The 19649-nt window shown below is 38.6% G+C and overlaps 1 protein-coding gene across 3 annotated transcripts in view; it reads right to left on the bottom strand.

Annotated features, from left to right (window-relative positions):
• CCDC191 (coiled-coil domain containing 191) overlaps window positions 1-19649 on the bottom strand; it is a 98857-nt gene that overhangs the window by 66764 nt on the left and 12444 nt on the right. For all 3 annotated transcript variants that reach the window (XM_086405500.1, XM_086405510.1, XM_086405519.1), the window contains exons 4-7: window positions 17884-18027; window positions 14451-14629; window positions 12772-12995; window positions 9625-9775 (exon numbers count right to left, since the gene is read on the bottom strand). In XM_086405500.1, coding sequence (XP_086261626.1) covers window positions 9625-9775; window positions 12772-12995; window positions 14451-14629; window positions 17884-18027 — 698 coding nt within the window. The remainder of the gene's footprint in view (window positions 1-9624; window positions 9776-12771; window positions 12996-14450; window positions 14630-17883; window positions 18028-19649) is intronic.

Raw genomic sequence — 19649 nt, 5'->3', positions numbered from 1 at the left:
GATGTTGAAGCTGAAACTGCAATACTCTGGCCACCTGATGTGAAGAGCTGGCTCATTTGAAAAGACCCTGATGCTGGGAAAGACTGAAGGCAGGAGGAGAAGGGGAGGACAGAGGATGAGATGGTTGGATGGCATCACTGACTCAATGGACATGAGTTTGAGTAAGCTCCGTGAGTTGGTGATGGACAGGGAAGCCTGGCGTGCTGCAGTCCAGGGAGCGCAAAGAGTCGGACATGACTGAGTGACTGAACTGAACTCAACTCATGTCACAATCATAATATCGATGATGCCTCCTTTAGGTCATTATTATCTTATCCTCTAACAGAGATACTTAAATAAACAAACCAAAACCCTCGCCCCTAGATTTAAGATTTAGTGAGTGTCAGCCCATCCTTCTTTTTTTCTTCAACTTTTACATGCAGGAAGGATCATAGATTTGCTTATCTGAAGAAAACATAAAATGCATTTCAGAACAGGGTGAGAATTAAGAAGGGCACTTGCTAAACAGTGTAAGAATTTCATAGTTAATCCCTTGTTGTTTCTGCTAATTAGCAATGACATGTGGATTGCTGAATCTCCCCAAGAGATTTCACTTCGAGATCAAAAAGAAAGTAGGGTATGGTAGAAGTAGAAAGTTTCTATATAAAAATAAGTGTTTTGACAACATAAAAAGACCTGGTACTAAAATGGGTGGGCAAGAGGTATGAACAGTGCTACACCTGAGCTTGTGTATTGGTAAGACAGCCTGCTCTGTTTCTCTCAGAGTCTATTAAATAATGTGGCCCAAATGTGATGTTAAGGAACTGTCTGGGGAAACAAACAGAAGCCAGAGTCAAAGCACAAAGAATATAGGAGTTAAAAGAGCCTGAACTAGAGCAACCCTAGGAAAAAGATTCTTTGAAGTCTTCCTGCAAATTACTTAGCTTGCTGTTGAATTTGTGCTAGTGAACCGTTTGGAGGGTGCTGACAAGAGCTTCCTGCTATCTCTCTGCTCGCTGCAAGCCAGGTAGGCATTTCCCCTCTTTTTATATTGTGGTCATATTTCAGCTGCTGAGTATCCAAGCTTCATTACCCAAGGGCAGCTTTAGGCTCCTTCAGAGCCAGGCTAGTAACATGGATTGGGACCAACATAATGAGCCCAGATCAGATCAGATCAGATCAGTTGCTCAGTCTTGTCCGACTCTTTGTGACTCCATGAATCGCAGCATGCCAGGCCTCCCTGTCCATCACCAACTCCCGGAGTTCACTCAGACTCACGTCCATCGAGTCAGTGATGCCATCCAGCCATCTCATCCTCCGTCATCCCCTTCTCCTCTTGCCCCCAATCCCTCCCAGCATCAGAGTCTTTTCCAATGAGTCAACTCTTCGCATGAGGTGGCCAAAGTACTGGAGTTTCAGCTTCAGCATCATTCCTTCCAAAGAAATCCCAGGGCTGATCTCCTTCAGAATGGACTGGTTGGATCTCCTTGCAGTCCAAGGGACTCTCAAGAGTCTTCTCCAACACCACAGTTCAAAAGCATCAATTCTTCAGAGCTCAGCTTTCTTTATAGTCCAACTCTCACATCCATACATGACCACAGGAAAAACCATAGCCTTGACTAGACGAACCTTTGTCGACAAAGTAATGTCTCTGCTTTTGAATATTCTATCTAGGTTGGTTATAACTTTCCTTCCAAGAAGTAAGCGTCTTTTAATTTCATGGCTGCAGTCACCATCTGCAGTGATTTTGGAGCCCCCTGCCAAAAAATCATCTGACACTGTTTCCACTGTTTCCCCATCTATTTCCCATGAAGTGATGGGACCAGATGCCATGATCTTCGTTTTCTGAATGTTGAGCTTTAAACCAACTTTTTCACTCTCCACTTTCACTTTCATCAAGAGGCTTTTTAGTTCCTCTTCACTTTCTGCCATAAGGGTGGTGTCATCTGCATATCTGAGGTTATTCATATTTCTCCTGGCAATCTTGATTCCAGCTTGTGTTTCTTCCAGTCGAGCGTTTCTCATGATGTACTCTGCATATAAGTTAAATAAACAGGGTGACAATATACAGCCTTGACGTACTCCTTTTCCTATTTGGAACCAGTCTGTTGTTCCATGTCCAGTTCTAACTGTTGCTTCCTGATCTGCATACAGGTTTCTCAAGAGGCAGATCACGTGGTCTGGTATTCCCATCTCTTTCAGAATTTTCCACAGTTTCTTGTGATCCACACAGTCAAAGGCTTTGGCATAGTCAATAAAGCAGAAAGAGATGTTTTTCTGGAACTCTCTTGCTTTTTCGATGATCCAGCAGATGTTGGCAATTTGATCTCTGGTTCCTCTGCCTTTTCTAAAACCAGCTTGAACATCAGGAAGTTCACGGTTCACATATTGCTGAAGCCTGGCTTGGAGAATATTGAGCATTACTTTACTAACATGTGAGACGAGTGCAATTGTGCGGTAGTTTGAGCATTCTCTGGAATTGCCTTTGGGATTGGAATGAAAACTGACCTTTTCCAGTCCTGTGGCCACTGCTGAGTTTTCCAAATTTGCTGGCATATTGAGTGCAGCACTTTCACAGCATCGTCTTTCAGGATTTGGAATAGCTCAACTGGAATTCTATCACCTCCACTAGCTTTGTTTGTAGTGATGCATTCTAAGGCCCACTTGACTTCACATTCCAGGATGTCTGGCTCCAGGTCAGTGATCACACCATCGTGATTATCTGGGTTGTGAAGATCTTTTTTGTACAGTTCTCCTGTGTATTCTTGCCACCTCTTCTTAATATCTTCTGCTTCTGTTAGGTCCATATCATTTCTGTCCTTTATTGAGCCCATCTTTGCATGAAATGTTCCATTGGTATCTCTGATTTTCTTGAAGAGATCTCTAGTCTTTCCCATTCTGATGTTTTCCTCTATTTCTTTGCATTGATCACTGAAGAAGGCTTTCTTATCTCTTCTTGCTATTCTTTGGCACTCTGCATTCAGATGTTTATATCTTTCCTTTTCTCCTTTGCTTTTTGCTTCTCTTCTTTTCACAGCTATTTGTAAGGCCTCCCCAGACAGCCATTTTGCTTTTTGCATTTCTTTTCCATGGGGATGGTCTTGATCCCTGTCTCCTGTACAATGTCACGAACCTCAGTCCATAGTTCATCAGGCACTCTATCTATCAGATCTAGGCCCTTAAATCTATTTCTCACTCCCACTATATAATCATAAGGGATTTGATTTAGGTCATACCTGAATGATCTAGTGGTTTTCCCTACTTTCTTCAATTTAAGTCTGAATTTGGCAATAAGGAGTTCATGGTCTGAGCCACAGTTGGCTCCTGGTCTTGCTTTTGCTGACTGTATAGAGCTTCTCCATCTTTGGCTGCAAAGAATATAATCAACCTGATTTTGGTGTTGACCATCTGGTGATGTCCATGTATAGAGTCTTCTCTTGTGTTGTTGGAAGAGGGTGTTTGTTATGACCAGTGCGCCCAGAGGACCTGCTAACTCTGGTGGAGCTTACCAGGGGCTATCCTGTTTCCAGTCAAGTCTATGCAAAAGCATGAAGAGTCTGGTCAGTGGGTTTTCCCCCACGTCTCAGTTTTACCTACATCCACTGGAACATTGAAATTAAGAGGTTCACTGACAATAAAGCACATGAATAACATAATCATATGAAAGGGGAAGCGGTAGTAAAGAACCAACCTAGTTAACTTTAGAAAATAATTTTGGCTGAATAAGGCTGAAAACAAAAAACAGCTGTATAAATATACACAATAACCAGTAAACTTGTTTCCACAGAAGTATAGGTTACCAATTCTAAAACTACTTTTATAGTATACAGGATTAAAATAGTTTAAAATAATTTAAAATAAAATAATTAAACAATAAAACAGTTTAAAATAATTGATGCTTTCGAACTATGGTGCTGAAGACTCCTAAGAGTCCCTTGGATTGCACAAAGGTCAAACCAGTCAATCCTAAAGGAAATCAAGCCTGAATATTCACTGGAAGGACTGCTGCTAAAGCTGAAGCTCCAATACTTTGGCCATCTGACGTGAAGAGCCAACACACTGGAGAAGACCCTGATGCTGAGAAAAATTGAGGGCAGGAGGAGAAGAGGGCGACAGATGATGAGATGGTTGGATGGCATCCCTGACTCAATGGACATGAGTTTGAATAAATTCCGAGAGATAGTGAAGGACAGGAAAACCTGGCATGCTGCAGTCCAGGGGTTTTAAAGAGTTGGACACAACTCAGTAACTGAATGACAACAACAAGGGCTAAATAAATATATTTTAGATACTAAGTTCCAGGTATAAACAAGCAAGGGGAAAGGCTACACTAAAACCTATGATGCTGGATTAGGGTTGAAGTTATTACAATTATTTTAATATACAGATAGACAGATAAAGAAAAAGTTACAAATAAGGAAGGGAAGAAGAGCGTGTCCTCTGTGTTGTTGTAGCAGAACTGGATGTTTCAGTATGAACTAGTGGATTTTAACGTGCATACACACAGACAGACACAGAAAAAAATATAATGTGCGTGTATGTGTAGGTTAGTATATGTACATTGATTTCCCAGATCTGTCTGCCAAGAGGGCCCAGAAAACATGATATCCCAGTAGCAGTGAGCACAGCTAGTAACCATATCTTGGTTTCTAAATATTCTCCAACAAATGGAAGTAGAGTTCCAAGTAGAAGTGGTTGGTTCCAGAGTTAGGGCAGGGAAAGTATAACATGAGCTTGGAATATCCTATGGTACCAGAAAGAAAGGATTTTGAAAGGGCAAAGGAAACAACCAGAAAGAGTTCCCAATGGCCAAGATTAAAACAATTTGAAAAACAAAGTAAACAATAATATTAGAATATAATCCAAAGGATCAAGTAAATATCCTCAAGTCCATACTAATATAAATAGGTAACTGAAAAATTGAGTAAATAAATAAATGGGGAAGAAGGGACAGTTCTTCCTTCTAGAAGAATCTAAATGAATAAATGGAGAAAAGATGAGGGAAATACAAAATCATCCTTAGACAACTACCACATAAATTATTGTTACAGGGAAGTTATAATAAATGCTAAAATCAGTAAGTGAGTTTAAGGATAAACAGAATACTTGCATATTTTCACAATATTTCCTCTAAGATATGAATTACAAAGGAAAAAATAGTGACTTTACAGTGGAGAAACCCAGCAGACACAATCTTAAGTGACTGAGGTTAATATCAACAGAAATAAGATATATTAACATTATGTGGAGTTCCCTGGCAGTCCAGGAGTTAGGACTACATGCTCTCACTGCTGAGGGCCTGGGTTCAATCCCACATTGAAGAACTAAGATCCCACAAGCCACATGGCACAGCCAAAAACAAAAACAAAGATTACGTACCCCAAGAGAGTTCCAGAAAAACATCTATTTCTGCTTTATTGACTATGCCAAAGCCTTTGACTGTGTGGATCACAAGAAACTGTGGAAAATTCTGAAAGAGATGGGAATACCAGGCCACCTGACCTGTATCTTGAGAAACCTGTATGCAGGTCAGGAAGCAACAGTTAGAACTGGACATGGAACAACAGACTGGTTCCAAATAGGAAAAGGAGTACGTCAAGGCTGTATATTGTCACCCTGCTTATTTAACTTATATGCAGAGTACATCATGAGAAACTCTCGACTGGAAGAAACACAAGCTGGAATCAAGATTGCCAGGAGAAATACCAATAACCTCAGATATGCAGATGACACCACCCTTATGGCAGAAAGTGAAGAAGAACTAAGGAGCCTCTTGATGAAAGTGAAAGAGGAGAGTGAAAAAGTTGGCTTAAAGCTCAACATTCAGAAAACTAAGATCACGGCATCCAGTCCCATCACTTCATGGCAAATAGATAGGGAAACAGTGGAAACAGTGGCTGACTTTATTTTTCTGGGCTCCAAAATCACTGCAGATGGTGACTGCAGCCATGAAATTAAAAGACGCTTACTTCTTGGAAGGAAAGTTATGACCAACCTAGACAGCATATTCAAAAGCAGAGACATTACTTTGCCTACAAAGGTCCGTCTAGTCAAGGCTATGGTTTTTCCAGTGGTCATGTATGGATCTGAGAGTTGGACTATAAAGAAAGCTGAGCTCTGAAGAATTGATGCTTTTGAACTGTGGTGTTGGAGAAGACTCTTGAGAGTCCCTTGGACTGCAAGGAGATCCAGCCAGTCCATCCTAAAGGAGATCAGCCCTGGGATTTCTTTGGAAGGACTGATGCTGAAGCTGAAACTCCAGTACTTTGGCCACCTGATGCGAAGAGCTGACTCATTTGAAAAGACCCTGATGCTGGGAAAGATTGAGGGCAGGAGAAGGGGATGACGGAGGATGAGATGGTTGGATGGCATCACCGACTCAATAGACGTGAGTCTGAGTGAACTCCGGGAGTTGGTGATGGACAGGGAGGCCTGGCGTGCTGCGGTTCATGGGGTTGCAAAGAGTCGGACACGACTGAGAGACTGAACTGAACTGATATTATACTGAGAGCGGACCAGCATCATTTCTTATTGTGTTATCACCAATAATGCATAATCTCAATCTAAGAAGAGCTTCGGAAAACCTCAAATTGAGAGGCATTCTACAAAATACCTGACCAGTACTCTTCAAAAATGTCAGTCATAAAAGAGAAGGGAAGTCTGGAGAATGACCACAAACAGGAAGAGACTAAGGAGATACAGCAAGCAACTTCAGCATGAAACTACAAATAAAGTCCTGAAGCGGAAAAAGGACACTAGTGGAAAAATAGGTGACATTTTAATAAGTCTTGCTAATTGTACTTAATGGCATTTTTACCAATGTTAATTTCCTAGTTTTGAGAATTGTACTATGGTTACATAAGACATTAACATTGAGGAAAGCTGGGTGAAGGGTATTCAGGAACTCCATGTACTATTTTTTTGCAATTTTTCTGCATGTCTAAAATTATTTCAAAATAAAGATTCAAAAATATATGTTCAAGTCAAGCAGAGTCTGTAGCAAAGTATAGATCATTTATTGTCTCATTTTTAAATATACCATCTGACCCTTTTAAAGTTGAGTAATTTGTTTCAGTAGGCCACTAATTTTGTAAAACTCTTTATATGTATCTAGAATTCATACCTAGCACTTCTTTATGAAACATATACAGTCAGCCCTCTGTATCTCCAAGCAATACAGCTGTGGATTCAACCAACTGTGGATAGGAAATATTGGGGGAAAAAAAATTCCAGAAAGTTTCAAAAAGCAAAACTTGATTTGCCATGCTGGAAACTATTTGCATAGCAGTTACATTGTATTTAAAACTATTTACATAGCATTTATACTGTATTAGGTGTTGACGTGGAACAAACAGACTGCCAAGTATTACTCCAGCAAACTCTGGGTTTATTTGGAATCAGTAGAGAACTATAAGTCGGAATCTGTACCCATGGTGAGCCATGTTCAAGTTCTTTCATAGCAAGGGGAGAAGAACTCTTACAGAGGGGAAGATTATGTTGGGAGGGCTGTAGTAAGCAGAAAGTGCTAGTCGTTCAGCCGTGTCTGACTCCGTACGACCCCACGGACTCTAGCCCACCAGGCTCCTCTGTTCATGGGATTTCCCAAGCAAGAATACTGGAATGGGTAGCCATTCTCTTCTCCAGGGAATCTTTCTGACCCAGGGATCAAACCCCAATAGTAAGCAGAGTTCATGGCTTTTCATTGGCTCAGTTCTTGCCAGGAAATAGTTTATCTTCTTTGGGCTCTGCTATTGTCACAGGGCATGAAAGCTCCCCCTGCTGGTCTCCTGGACTCTACTTAATTCAGGTTTCTGTTTATTTTTTACATAGGTGTTCTAAGTAATCCAGAGATGATTTAAAGCACACAGAAGTACGTGAATAGGTTATATGCTAATACCACACTATTTTGTATAAGGGATTAGAGCATCTACAGATTTTGGTAAATACTTGGGATCCTGGACCAATCCCCCTGTGAATACCAATGGATGACTGTATCACTTCTTGCATAGTTGGACTTGGATGAAATTAAAAAATAATGTTATGGGAAACACACATCTTATCCATCCCTCACTGGCTGGAGCAAAGCATGGCCCTTTGCCCTGATGTCCTCTTAAGAGAGCCCGCTCTACACTTAGTTCCTTTTCAATGTGCTTTCAGAAATCTGAACTGTTACTGCAGGAGGACACATTAACTCCATTCGTCTCATAGAGGACACAGCATTGAGCAGTCTTTGCCAATCTTTCCCAAAATGTTAATCCCAACTCTTAATATCTCCTCCTACTATGCTTTTCTTTGCCTATTCCTAAAGCCAAAACTCTGGCCAAACTCTTGTTGTTTCACATTTGAATAGTTATGACTTCTTGCCTGACAGTCCAAAATGCTGCCATCAAACATGTCTAGCTCTTTTTTTTTTTTTAAAGAATTGCTTTGACTACTTTATTTTCCCTCTCATATCTTAGTTATCCATGTCATATCCAAATGCCTGCTATTGATTTCTGGGGCCTTTTTAGTCTATCCTAGGGGCAACCCACTCCAGTGTTCTTGCCTGGAGAATCCCAGGGACAGCAGAGCCTGGTGGGCTGCCGTCTGTGGGGTCGCACAGAGTCAGACATGACTGAAGTAACTTAGCAGCAGCAGCAGGGCTTCCAGGTGGCTCAGTAGTAAAGAATCTGCCTGCTAAGCAGGAGATGCAGGTTCAATCCCTAGATAGAGACTATCCCCTGGAGAAGGAAATGGCAACCCAATCCAGTATTCTTGCTTGGGCAATCCCATGGACAGAGGAGCCTGGAGGACTACAGTCAACAAGGTCGCTGAGAGTTGGACATGACTTAGGGACTAAACAACAACATTTATCAAGCTCCCACAATCTCTTCCTGACGTTCTTTTCACTTGTTAAATCCATTCATTTGTACATTCATTCCATTAACTTTCACTGAATTTCATCAATGCCCAAGGCCATGGGGTGGCTGTTGGAGACATAAAACATCGGTATTTGTCTTTTCTCATCAGACCTCATTTAAAAATGTTCCAAAGAATTCTTTTTACCTGAAACATTGTAAGCCCCAAATTTATATTGCCTTTGATCCTACTTCATTGAAAAATATTTCTGTCTAACTAGCCTGGGGAGGATGCGCAGTAGTCAATAAAAAATTGGCCAGTTAATTTTACAAAAAGTGGAACTAAAGAAAGTGATAGAAGAGCAAAATAAAACACATGCCATTAAAAGTAGAAGCACCGATATATTACTGTTTAGGATTTGAGCTACCAAAAGGCAAGTAACTTTCTGAATAATTCTTCTGAATAAAAGTTAAGACTATCAAAGTGGAAGCTATGCTTGCAAACTGCCAGAGATCTACATTAGTACTTACACACTACTCCAAAAAGGGTAATTTAGAATAGACATCCCAAATTCATACCCCAATTTCTCAGGATCACAAAGAGTATGTAAGAATAGCCCCTGAATAAGAGATCAAAATGCTCCCTTATGTACTAAGTCAGTTGGGTAGCACAGAGCAAATGGTGTGGGCAGTTCTGGTATTTGTAACAAGACTCAGCTGGGCTCAGTGTTACACTGTCACATCTCTGATGGAGCCCTTTGTCATTTATGCTGCAGAATGCTGAATAAAGTGATGTTACAATTCCTACCTGGTGATTTTCCTTGAAAGTTTGTATTAATAACTCTTTCAGCTTCTTCTTTCTTTCTTTTGCCATTTTTTCTTCATCAAGAAGAATATGAACACTTTGAAACGTGCCTTTCTCTGGAATTTTTGGAGCATTTTCTTGCTTCTTCTTCTCTCTATTAATAACAATTAAAAACTACATGTATGAACAATAGACTTGATTAGAATCTATCACAGTGGAATGAACACTGAATTTTCCATCAGAAGGTACAGAATTTTAGATCTGGGCCTAAAATTACAGAGTGAGTTTTCTGAGTTAGTTTCTTCTTTTATAAAATACAGTTAAATGAAATAACATTGTTATACTGTATTCTGCAAAGTAGAAAACCTTATAGAAATTTTAGTAAAGTGTATTCATTGAGTTTAACATTGAATAATACTCATCAAAATTTGAGAGATAACAACCATTAGATATGCTCTGATACAGACATGAGTTCTCTCTATTTTCACAAGAGGAGATAAAACAGGACCCTCAGGTAAGAAAGGAGTGAGATTTTTATCATAAGGCTTTTACAAGATTTCTAGGAAGAAAAATAATAAAAGAATCAGGTGTTACTGAATAAGGAGAGAATATAATTATATTAATTTAAAAATAATTGAAAAGAGAAAAAATAGAACATAATAACAAAGAGGAAAAGGACTTCAGGGAAGTTAACAAGAATCTCTTAGTAACTTTTTTGCTCAAATTTCTGGTTTTCTCTTGCTCACCCACCTATCTTTTCTTTCTCATTCAGGTCATCCCTTTACCCTCACCAATCCAAGACAGCTCTTAACCATTGCCTTCTTATTGGAGTGTATTAAACTGTACAGGTATGTGTATATGTATAAGGTATACATTTTATCAGTGATGTAGTAGAGATAGCATCTGCCAGGAATCAGGATTCATGGGCTCTGCCACAGCCAGCTGTGAAAACTCTGGAGAGTCACCTAGTCTCTCTGAATTTCACTTTACAGTTGTGGAAACTCAAATTGAGAGAGGGATGCCAGAATAATCTAAAGACATTTATTCATTAATTATCATATATCCTATGGGAGCACACAAAGTTACATCTTATTACTAGGGATATGAACCATCACTTGGTTAAGGTAGCTTTTCCAGTGTAAAGTTGCTATTTTTCCCCTTGTAATTAATAAACCTCTTAGAGAAGACACTTTTGAAACTATTCAATGGAGCAGATGTAGGCCATTTTACAAATAAATTAAAAAGCCCTACCAACAATAACATTTCACTGATTTTCCGAACTTACTAACGCCATAACAGTGTTATATTAGATAGTTACCAGTAGGTCACAGTGGGCATTAAAAGAAATACAGTTCTAATATTAATACCATGGCTCTAATTTTTAAAAATAACATCAAAATATGTATCTGTTATGAAAGCAGTATCTGCTCGCTGTGAAAACCTGGAGAGGTATAAAGGATATCCATATTTCTACCCAGGCAACATTTCCAGAGTGTAGTGGTCAGCACGTTCGCCTTACATATTTCTACCCAGAAAAAAACACTGATAACACGTCAGTGCTGTTTCATTGTACAACTAGTATTTATTAATTTCTCCAATATTTATCACTATCTATAATGTTATTTTCACTATCTTTGTGTATAAATATTTGGATTTCTGATTATTTATTTAGGGTAGTTTTCCTAGGACTGGAATTTCCAGGTCAAGTGATAATAACATTTTTCATGGCTCTTATAGTTTATCACCAAATTGCTTTCTGGAACATTTAAATCAGTTTGTTCACCTAGAAGGACTGCATGTTCCCTGTCTCACTGTATCTGTGGATAAGCTTTTAACTTTTAAGAGAAATGTCTGGTGAGTGAACGTCTGTGGAGTGCCCACTGTGAGCAGAGCTTCTGGCTACCATCAAATGTTGTTTTCACAATTTATTTTAGGTCAGCCCAGATTTGTCAGGGCTTGAGAGCAATCTGAAGAGCAAGGCTGACCTTAGCAAGAACTCACTAAAACACTGGTGATTGCTTTCTAAAAGGAAGGGCATCTGGAGGAGGCCTGAGCCTGGCACTTGAAAGAATGAAACGCACGTCCACTGCTGAGCTGATTTAAATTGGGTGGGATGAGAGCAATCAGGAACACAGGGGGAAAAGCTGCATAGGCGGATGGGGGTGGAAAAGATTATCTAATAGGTGTTCCTGGCTTTGAGTATTCAGGCACTTCGGGCACGTTGTCCTTAGGCTTCTGTAGTTTATGCATCAGTGCTGTTTCTCAGAATAAATACATTAGTAATTTCACTTATGAAGCTCATTCTCTGCCTAAAGACCCACAACAGTACTACATCCTGTGAGGACTATTTTGATTTCCCTCTTTTGTCAGATATTTTTTTTCTTTATCAGTGGCAGTAAGGCCATGGTGACTCTCTGTATGATTATCTGAAGATGGGACACTGAGGCAATTCACAACAGAATGAGGCAAATTTAGAAAATGTGCATAAGGAAACATTTTCAACCTTAAAAACATTCAGGTACACAAACAGATGCAAACTAACCAACAAGATACCCATTAGAAGTGTAAAAATATTGAAAGTGATGACCTCCCCCAATGCTGAGTGCAGCCCACTGCCAGCAATCATGTAAATAAGTACAACCCATTGGGAAATGAATTAGGCAATGTTTCAAGAGTCATAAAAGTCTATACCATTTAACTCAGTAATTACACACCTAAGAACATAATTCAAAAGAATGAAAACACTCTATGCTTAAGGATGCTCACTGAACTACGTACTGGTGAAAAATCTGAAATTAGCTGAAATGCTTACCAGTATGAGGAGTGGAAGTCATTACATAAACTATGGTATAGGAACTCAATGGAGTAAAATACAGACCTTTGGACTCCAGACAATGTGGTAATTACAACAAGCAGAAAGACAAATTAAATGTATTTTATGGTTGCAATTAAGTACCTAAAGGAACCAAGACCAGGAGGAAACATGGAAAAATGAAAATAGCTAACTTGTTAAGATGATGGAAGAGTGGGCGATTTCTCTTTTGTGTCTTGTTATTGCATTGTTGGTACATTTTAAAAAACTTTATAGAGTACTTCCAAAATGACTGCTTAAACAAAAAAACTTCACGCTGCTTATCACAGCTGGCTTACATTTTCCATGCTTCTTCCACTGTGCGTCGCCTCTCAATTATCTCCCTCCGCAGCTTTACCATCTCCCTTTGAATCTCCTCCTCCTCTTTCTTGGCCTCTAGAGCCTTCCTTTTCTTCTCTTCTTGCACCAGATACTGAGCCTCTAAGAACGCCGATTTTTTCAGGGTCTTTTCAATTCTCTGGCGCTCCAGTTCTTTCTCACGTCTTAAGCGATTTTCTTTTACCTTCAAGAGAATACATCAAGGTTGAGATGCAGCCTTTCAAGTAGAAAGGGATATGCAAAACCTAAGAACACATTTTGAAGTTCAGAATACAACTACATTGAAACATGCCGGCCCAGAACCCCACTGTTTATCAGAAAAAGAGGGGAAGTTCATTTGTTTACTGGGTAATGGCCAATACAAAGTTTTAAATGAAGTCAGGAAAGACAACCCCAGACAATTTGGGAATTATCTGCACCATGAAAAAGTTGAAATCCAATGGGTTGTATGCTAAGTTCTGGATTCTTGTTTAGTAATGATTTCCTATCCATAAGATCTTCCAAGGTGTACATTACTGTTATTTATTTAGGCTCTGTCTGTACGCTAATTATAATTTAAGAAAGGATAAGGGTATTTTTGATAGGTTACTTTGTAAAGGCTAGAACAGTCAGTATATTTACTGACTTCAGAAACATCATGACCTTTTATTCAATTCTACCTTTATTTAAATTTATCAGTGATTCTGGATCATATTTGGAAATCAAAATCATGAACCTCACAGACATTTCTGAATAAGCATAATCATTTTTATTTCAAATTCATTAATTCTTTAGAGGCTTAACTAGCTATGAATTAGAGAGTGGTCCTTTCCTTCCTGTTTCACTTAACTTTACCCTTATCTTATTCTCCAGCTATGATAAGACTTCTAGCTAATGAGCCATTTCCCCATCTTTCTTCATAAATCCCAACCAGGCTCATATTTCTACCCCAGTTTTTCTAATATCCTTAGTGCTGCTTCAGCATAACTTATGGTTTAAAGTAATCAGAAATTCAGTATTACAAAAAGACAGCACACACACAGACAGACATTAATTCTAGTCTGGTCTTGGTTCTGGACATATGGGAAAGACTTGGTCATTCTGACTTCCTGAAGCTCCTCTACAAAGTGTTGAGATGAATCTTTTTCCTTCCCTTTGGAGAAAAGAAAGTTCCCATATGCCTTTCTAATTCAAAACAGATGAACTAGATTTAATTCAGCTCTGTCCTCCCTTTCAAATTATAATCACAAAATGAGTAAATTTTTCCACTGTCTAGAAAAGAATTATCATTATAACATTCACCAGAATATTCGTGATATTAATATCTTGACACTGCAATTCAAAAACCAAATTCAAGCAAAACCCAATCTACATATTTATAATGGGAAGTACCACATCCAAACTAATAAAGCTTAGCTCACCACTCTCTTGGTCAAAATCAATTATTCCTCTTTTTGGTTTTCTTAAATTGTTTCCTATCCTCAGTTTATGAGCATTATTTTTCTTCTGAAGTTCTTATATTTTATTTTTATTCTTTCTAACCAAACCACAGATGGCACCCTTTTTCACAATAAAGCCTAAGTCTTTATTTAAGCTTATTAAATGTGTTACACCAAGATTGCTTCCTGTTATCCATTTTAATTTTGCTTTTCCCTCCCACCTGCTTATGTCTCATCTCCATGGTAAGACGAGGATCCTTCTGCCGCTTCTTGTCTTGGTTTTCATTCATTCCAAGATCTTCCAATATCCCAGAATCCACCACGTCTTTATGGAGCAGATGGTCTATGAATTTTTGAACAGTGGTACTTTCATCTTCTTCCTCCAAATAACCACATAAATCTGGGGGAAACAGAACAACAACAAAAAAGGGAAAATCAAAAGAATTTTTTTAAATTTAATTTTAGTATAATTTCCATATTTATATAAATAATCCTGGTACAATAAAAATACAAAGCTGTGAGTTCAATAAATAGTAACTGATAATGCCAATTGGATGAGTACAACTCTCAGCAACTACCTTCAACTAAGAGGAAAAAACCTCCGCTCATGAGGAACTGCCTTCACCCAAGTCACTAACTTCCTCGCTACCAAATTTAAAAGATACTACTTTTACATTTGTATTACAAGGATTTAAACGTCCTTGACGACTCCAGTGCTCTTTGTAAAAAAGGCTTTAGTGTGGTATAACTAACATACAATAAACTTATAAATATTTAAAGTCTACAGTAAGTTTTGACATATATAGATACAGTAAATATCATTACAATCAAGATAATGAATTTGTCTGTCAGCTGCAAAAGGGTCCTCATGCTGATGTGCAATCTCTTCCTCTAAGTTCTTCCCATGCTCTTCACCATATCCCAAAGATAATCCCAGCCCTGCTTTCTGCCAAAAGATTAGTTTATGTTATCCAGAATTTGGTATCAATTAAATTATATACTATGTATTCTTTTTGGCCATGCTTTTTTAAACTCAGTATAATTATTCTGAGGTTCATTCATGTTGTTGTATCAATAGTGTATCCCTTTTTACTGCTGAGTAGTATTCCACTGTATGGACATACCACAATTAATTCATTTTTCTCATCTGGAATAGACATTTGGATTGTTTTCAGATTTGGGCTACTACAAATAAAGTTGTTATTAACATTTGTGTACAAGTCTTTGTACGAATATATGGTTTCTTTTCTCTTGGGAAAATGCCTAGGAGTTGAATGGTTGGATCATATGATAAGTACATGCTTAACTTTTTAAGAAATTGTCAAACTGTTTTCCAAAGTGGTTATACAATTTCTCACTCTCACCAGCAGTGCAGGAGTGCTCCAGTTTCTCCACATCCCTACCAAGACTTGGTATGATCAGTTTTTTAATTAAGCCATTTTAATAGTTTCATAGTGGTTACTGACTGTAATTTTAATTTGCTTTTTCCTAATGCCTAGTGATACTGAATATTTTTCTTGCTGATGGGTCTGTTTAATTCTATGCATTATTAAAAATGGGGTACTAAAGTCGCCAAGTGTTATTTCTGAATGATCTATTTCTCCCTTTAATTTTGTCAGTTTGTGCTTCACTTACTTTGGGGCTCTTTTTTTAGGTATATATATGTTCATCCTTGTTATGTTTTCTTGATGGATTGACCCTTTTATTACCATAGAATGCCCTTCCTTGTCCTGAGTAACAATTTTTTATCTTGAGCTTATTTTTTCTGAGATTAGTAAGCTGCTGTCACTCCTTTGTGGTTATTGTTTGCACAGTACATCTTTTTCCATCCTTTTACTTTCAACCTGTTTGTGTCTTTGACCCTAGATTGTGTCTCTTGAAACAGCATATAGTAAGGTCATAATTATAAGTTCATTCTGTCAGTCTACATCTTTTGATTGGAATGTTTAATCCATTTATATATAATGCAATTTCTGATAAGGTAGGATTTATGTTCATCATTTTGGTATTTGTTTTCTGTATGTGTCATGTGTATAAATGCCTTTTGTCAGGTTGAAGAATTTACCTTTTATTACTAGATTGCTGAGTTTTAATCAGGAATTGATTTTGTCAAGTATTTTTTCTTTACCTATTGAGATAATCATATGTTAGTTAATAATTTTGATAAACATTCTTTTTTAATGGCTAGGTAATATTTTTGTTCAATGCTTTGATCCCCCAAAAAAGTAACACTATAAGCATAAAATGAGTGAGGCCTAGTACAATACTAGAAGGTAATAACACATCTGAGTAGAGACATAATTAGATCTATTAGCACCATATGAAAGAAAGTAGCAGTTTCATTATGTTTCAGATACACTTCAGAATAAATAATAAGTACTGGAATGCTTCACTCTAATAACAACATCACTAAACTAGAAAAATATCTAAAGGTGACAATCAGTATATCTGAAACAATGAGATATAAAGAACTTCTGAAAGTACTGGTGCTATTTAACCTAGGAACACTGACCTATATGGAGGTTCAGATATGATTACAACTCCCACAAAAAAAGAGAAGACTATTCTTGAGAGAGAGAGAAAATGATATCAATATTTTCTGCTGCACTAACGGGTAAAAGATGAGGACAAAATCCTAATTTTTCCTAAAAAAGAAAGAATTTATGAAGATTAGAGCCTCACAACAGCTGAATGGGCTCTTCCCAGAGTGCAGGCCCTCTATCCTGGAAGTGTTTAGGCAGAGATTATATTATCCCATATAAGGGACACTTTGGAAGAACCTCTGTCTGAGGGGGTGAAGAGAGTAAATCAGATTAAGTGATCTTGAGGAGTCCCTTAACTTTAAGAGCTCATGCCTCTGTGACTGTAGAGTCCTAAACAAGGGAAATGCTGCAAGATGAGTTCACCAGGGGTGCCTGAGTCATGCAAGGGGAGCAGCCACCACCATCACTATGCCTACCCTTATGCTTAGAGAAGAAATCTTAGACTCGGAGTACAACTGATGAACCCTCACAAGTTAGCTATGTACCTTGTCTGACACTGGCTCTGTATACAAGTAATAACCTCCCTTATAAAGATATTTGAAACATTTTGTAAATACAAAATGGTATGTCAGTGTTTAAATATGGTAAAACATTGAAACAGCCATCAGAGTAAACGGTCATCCAATGGAAAGAGACATTCTTAATCAGCATTAATTGCTGTTATAATCACGGTGGTTTAGTCACTAAGTAGTGTCTGAATCTTGCAATGCCATGGACTGTAGCCCGCCAGGCTCCTCTGTCCATGAGATTCTCCAGGCAAGAATACTGGAGTGGGCTGCCATTTCCTTCTCCAGGGGATCTTCCCAACCCAGAAATTGAACCCAGGTCTCCTGCGTTGCAGGCAGATTCTTTACCAACTGAGCTACAAGGGAAGCCCAATCATAAGAAGAATTACAAATAATATAATATTTTAATTTTTAAAAATCACCACGAATTTACTGACCTATAGATAAGTAATTTAAAGTGAATCAAGAAAACTTAAAGCCAATTACAAAACTAAGCAAAAGACAGAAAAGTCAAATAACATATTATTTATTATTCAGAACAATTAAAAAGATTTCTTGGAACCATCATTGATGTTAAAGCTTAGAACAATCAAGTAAGTTCTTACCATCAAACCTGTCATATTTCAAATGTCCACTGGCTTCTGGCACAGGAGGGATACTGGACACAGTGTCTTCAGCATCATTGTCCCCATCACTTGCTAGTTCTTGCTTAAGTTTGGTGTCTAACCAGTCATTGACCAATTCCTGAGCTATCAATAAGACAAAGACATCTTTTTAATATTTCAGTTACTTCAGAGACTTTCTTCATTTGCTATCTTCATTCATTCAATAAATGTTTCTTGAGGCACTATCATGTGTCAAATACTGCTCTAGATACTGGGAGTATAGCCGTGAACAAAACAGGGAAAATGAAACCCATCACCTTGAAGCTTACATTCTAACTGGGGAAGAGAGACAAAGAACCAGTAAGTCAGAAAGACAGAGCAGGAGTAGGAGAAATGGTGTACAAGAAATGGAAGGCGGGTGTTGATAGTTTTAAATTAATTGGGTGGTCAAAGGAGACCTCACTGGGAAGACATCTGAGCAAAGAAGGGAAGGAGGTGAGGGAGTGAGCCAGATGGCTATATAAGGGAATGCCGGGAGCCGGTGAGGCACTCCACTCGTGACAAAGGTCATGAGGAAGGAGGCTCGACATACGCAAAGGTGGGATCGAGCCTCAGGAGTCCCCCCGGATATTCTCGAGCATCTGCCCCCAAAAAACCAGAGTCTGCCTACTTTATTGCTTTGTGCTCTCACCTCTGACTTTACTGGGGGCTGTCCCCTACCACCATCTCGCTCTCTCTGTCAAAGAGTTAACTTACAGCTCCAATTAATAAAGTTCCTGGGCAATTAGGAGTGTTTAAATCCAAACCCCTCAGATGGCTCTCTAACTCACCTGACAAGTTTACCCTGACTCCTACAGCTATACATACGATTGTTTACAGTCTCCCAGCCTCTAGAGGCATGGGAGGCTTAAGATATTCAAATAGCTTAGAGCCTCTCAGAGAGTTAGAAACTGTCAGAATAAAACTAGTAAAAGATTTCATCGATGAGCCAATGCTTGCTGCCAAGTTTTCACATCCCCTGAACTGTATCCTTGAATATGTATTAATTAATAGTTGGTATGTAGAAAAAATAAGTAGTGGCCTTGGTGTTAGTAACTTTAGACCCTTAAGGTAATAAATTCTTTCCTTTGTTGTAAACCCATTACACATCCGCCCTATAGGAATGCAATTTTATCCTCGGAAGATGGCGCCAAACCTTAAAATAATTACTCTTAGAGAAAATAAGTCTTTGTTGATAAGTCCTTATCAAGAGTCATAAAATGTTAATAGGCCTTCTGGCCAGAAGATGATGTAAATCATCTAAACCATTTGTATACGATAAATTTGCAGGAAAGAAACCCTGGTTTTTGATAAGGATCAAAAACTGCTGACTTTGCATCCCCTATTATCCTCTATGTGTAACTTAGGGTATAAAAACCCCTGTTGAAAATAAAGCTACGGGCCTTGCTCACCAACACTTGGTCTCCCCATGTCATTCTTCCCTTTAACTTCTGGCTGAGTCTCCATCTGGAGCGTGGATATCCTCTGCGACCATTTATTTGCCTGGGCTTCTAAGACCCACTCGAGAAGGTGTCTAAGGTGGGGCACCTTCCGCTATTCGAGAGGGCGCCTGCGGCCTCCGTGGTCAGAGCTAACCTGGTGTCACGGGTTAAATTGATTTTCCGCGTAAACCAAGCTACTCGGCCTCTTTTCTCCACTGAATTTTCCTACTGAGCTATCCTCATTCTATTACTCTTTATATCTCTAATTACCATATAAATAGTCAC

This window comes from Bos grunniens, chromosome 1, assembly GCF_055505025.1.
Source record: "Bos grunniens cultivar Pamir isolate PY7600 chromosome 1, Bosgru_T2T1.0, whole genome shotgun sequence".
Classification (NCBI taxonomy): Eukaryota; Metazoa; Chordata; class Mammalia; order Artiodactyla; family Bovidae; genus Bos; species Bos grunniens.
The sequence above is the reverse complement of the archived record's forward strand: the minus strand, read 5'-3'. Positions and strand labels throughout refer to the sequence as shown.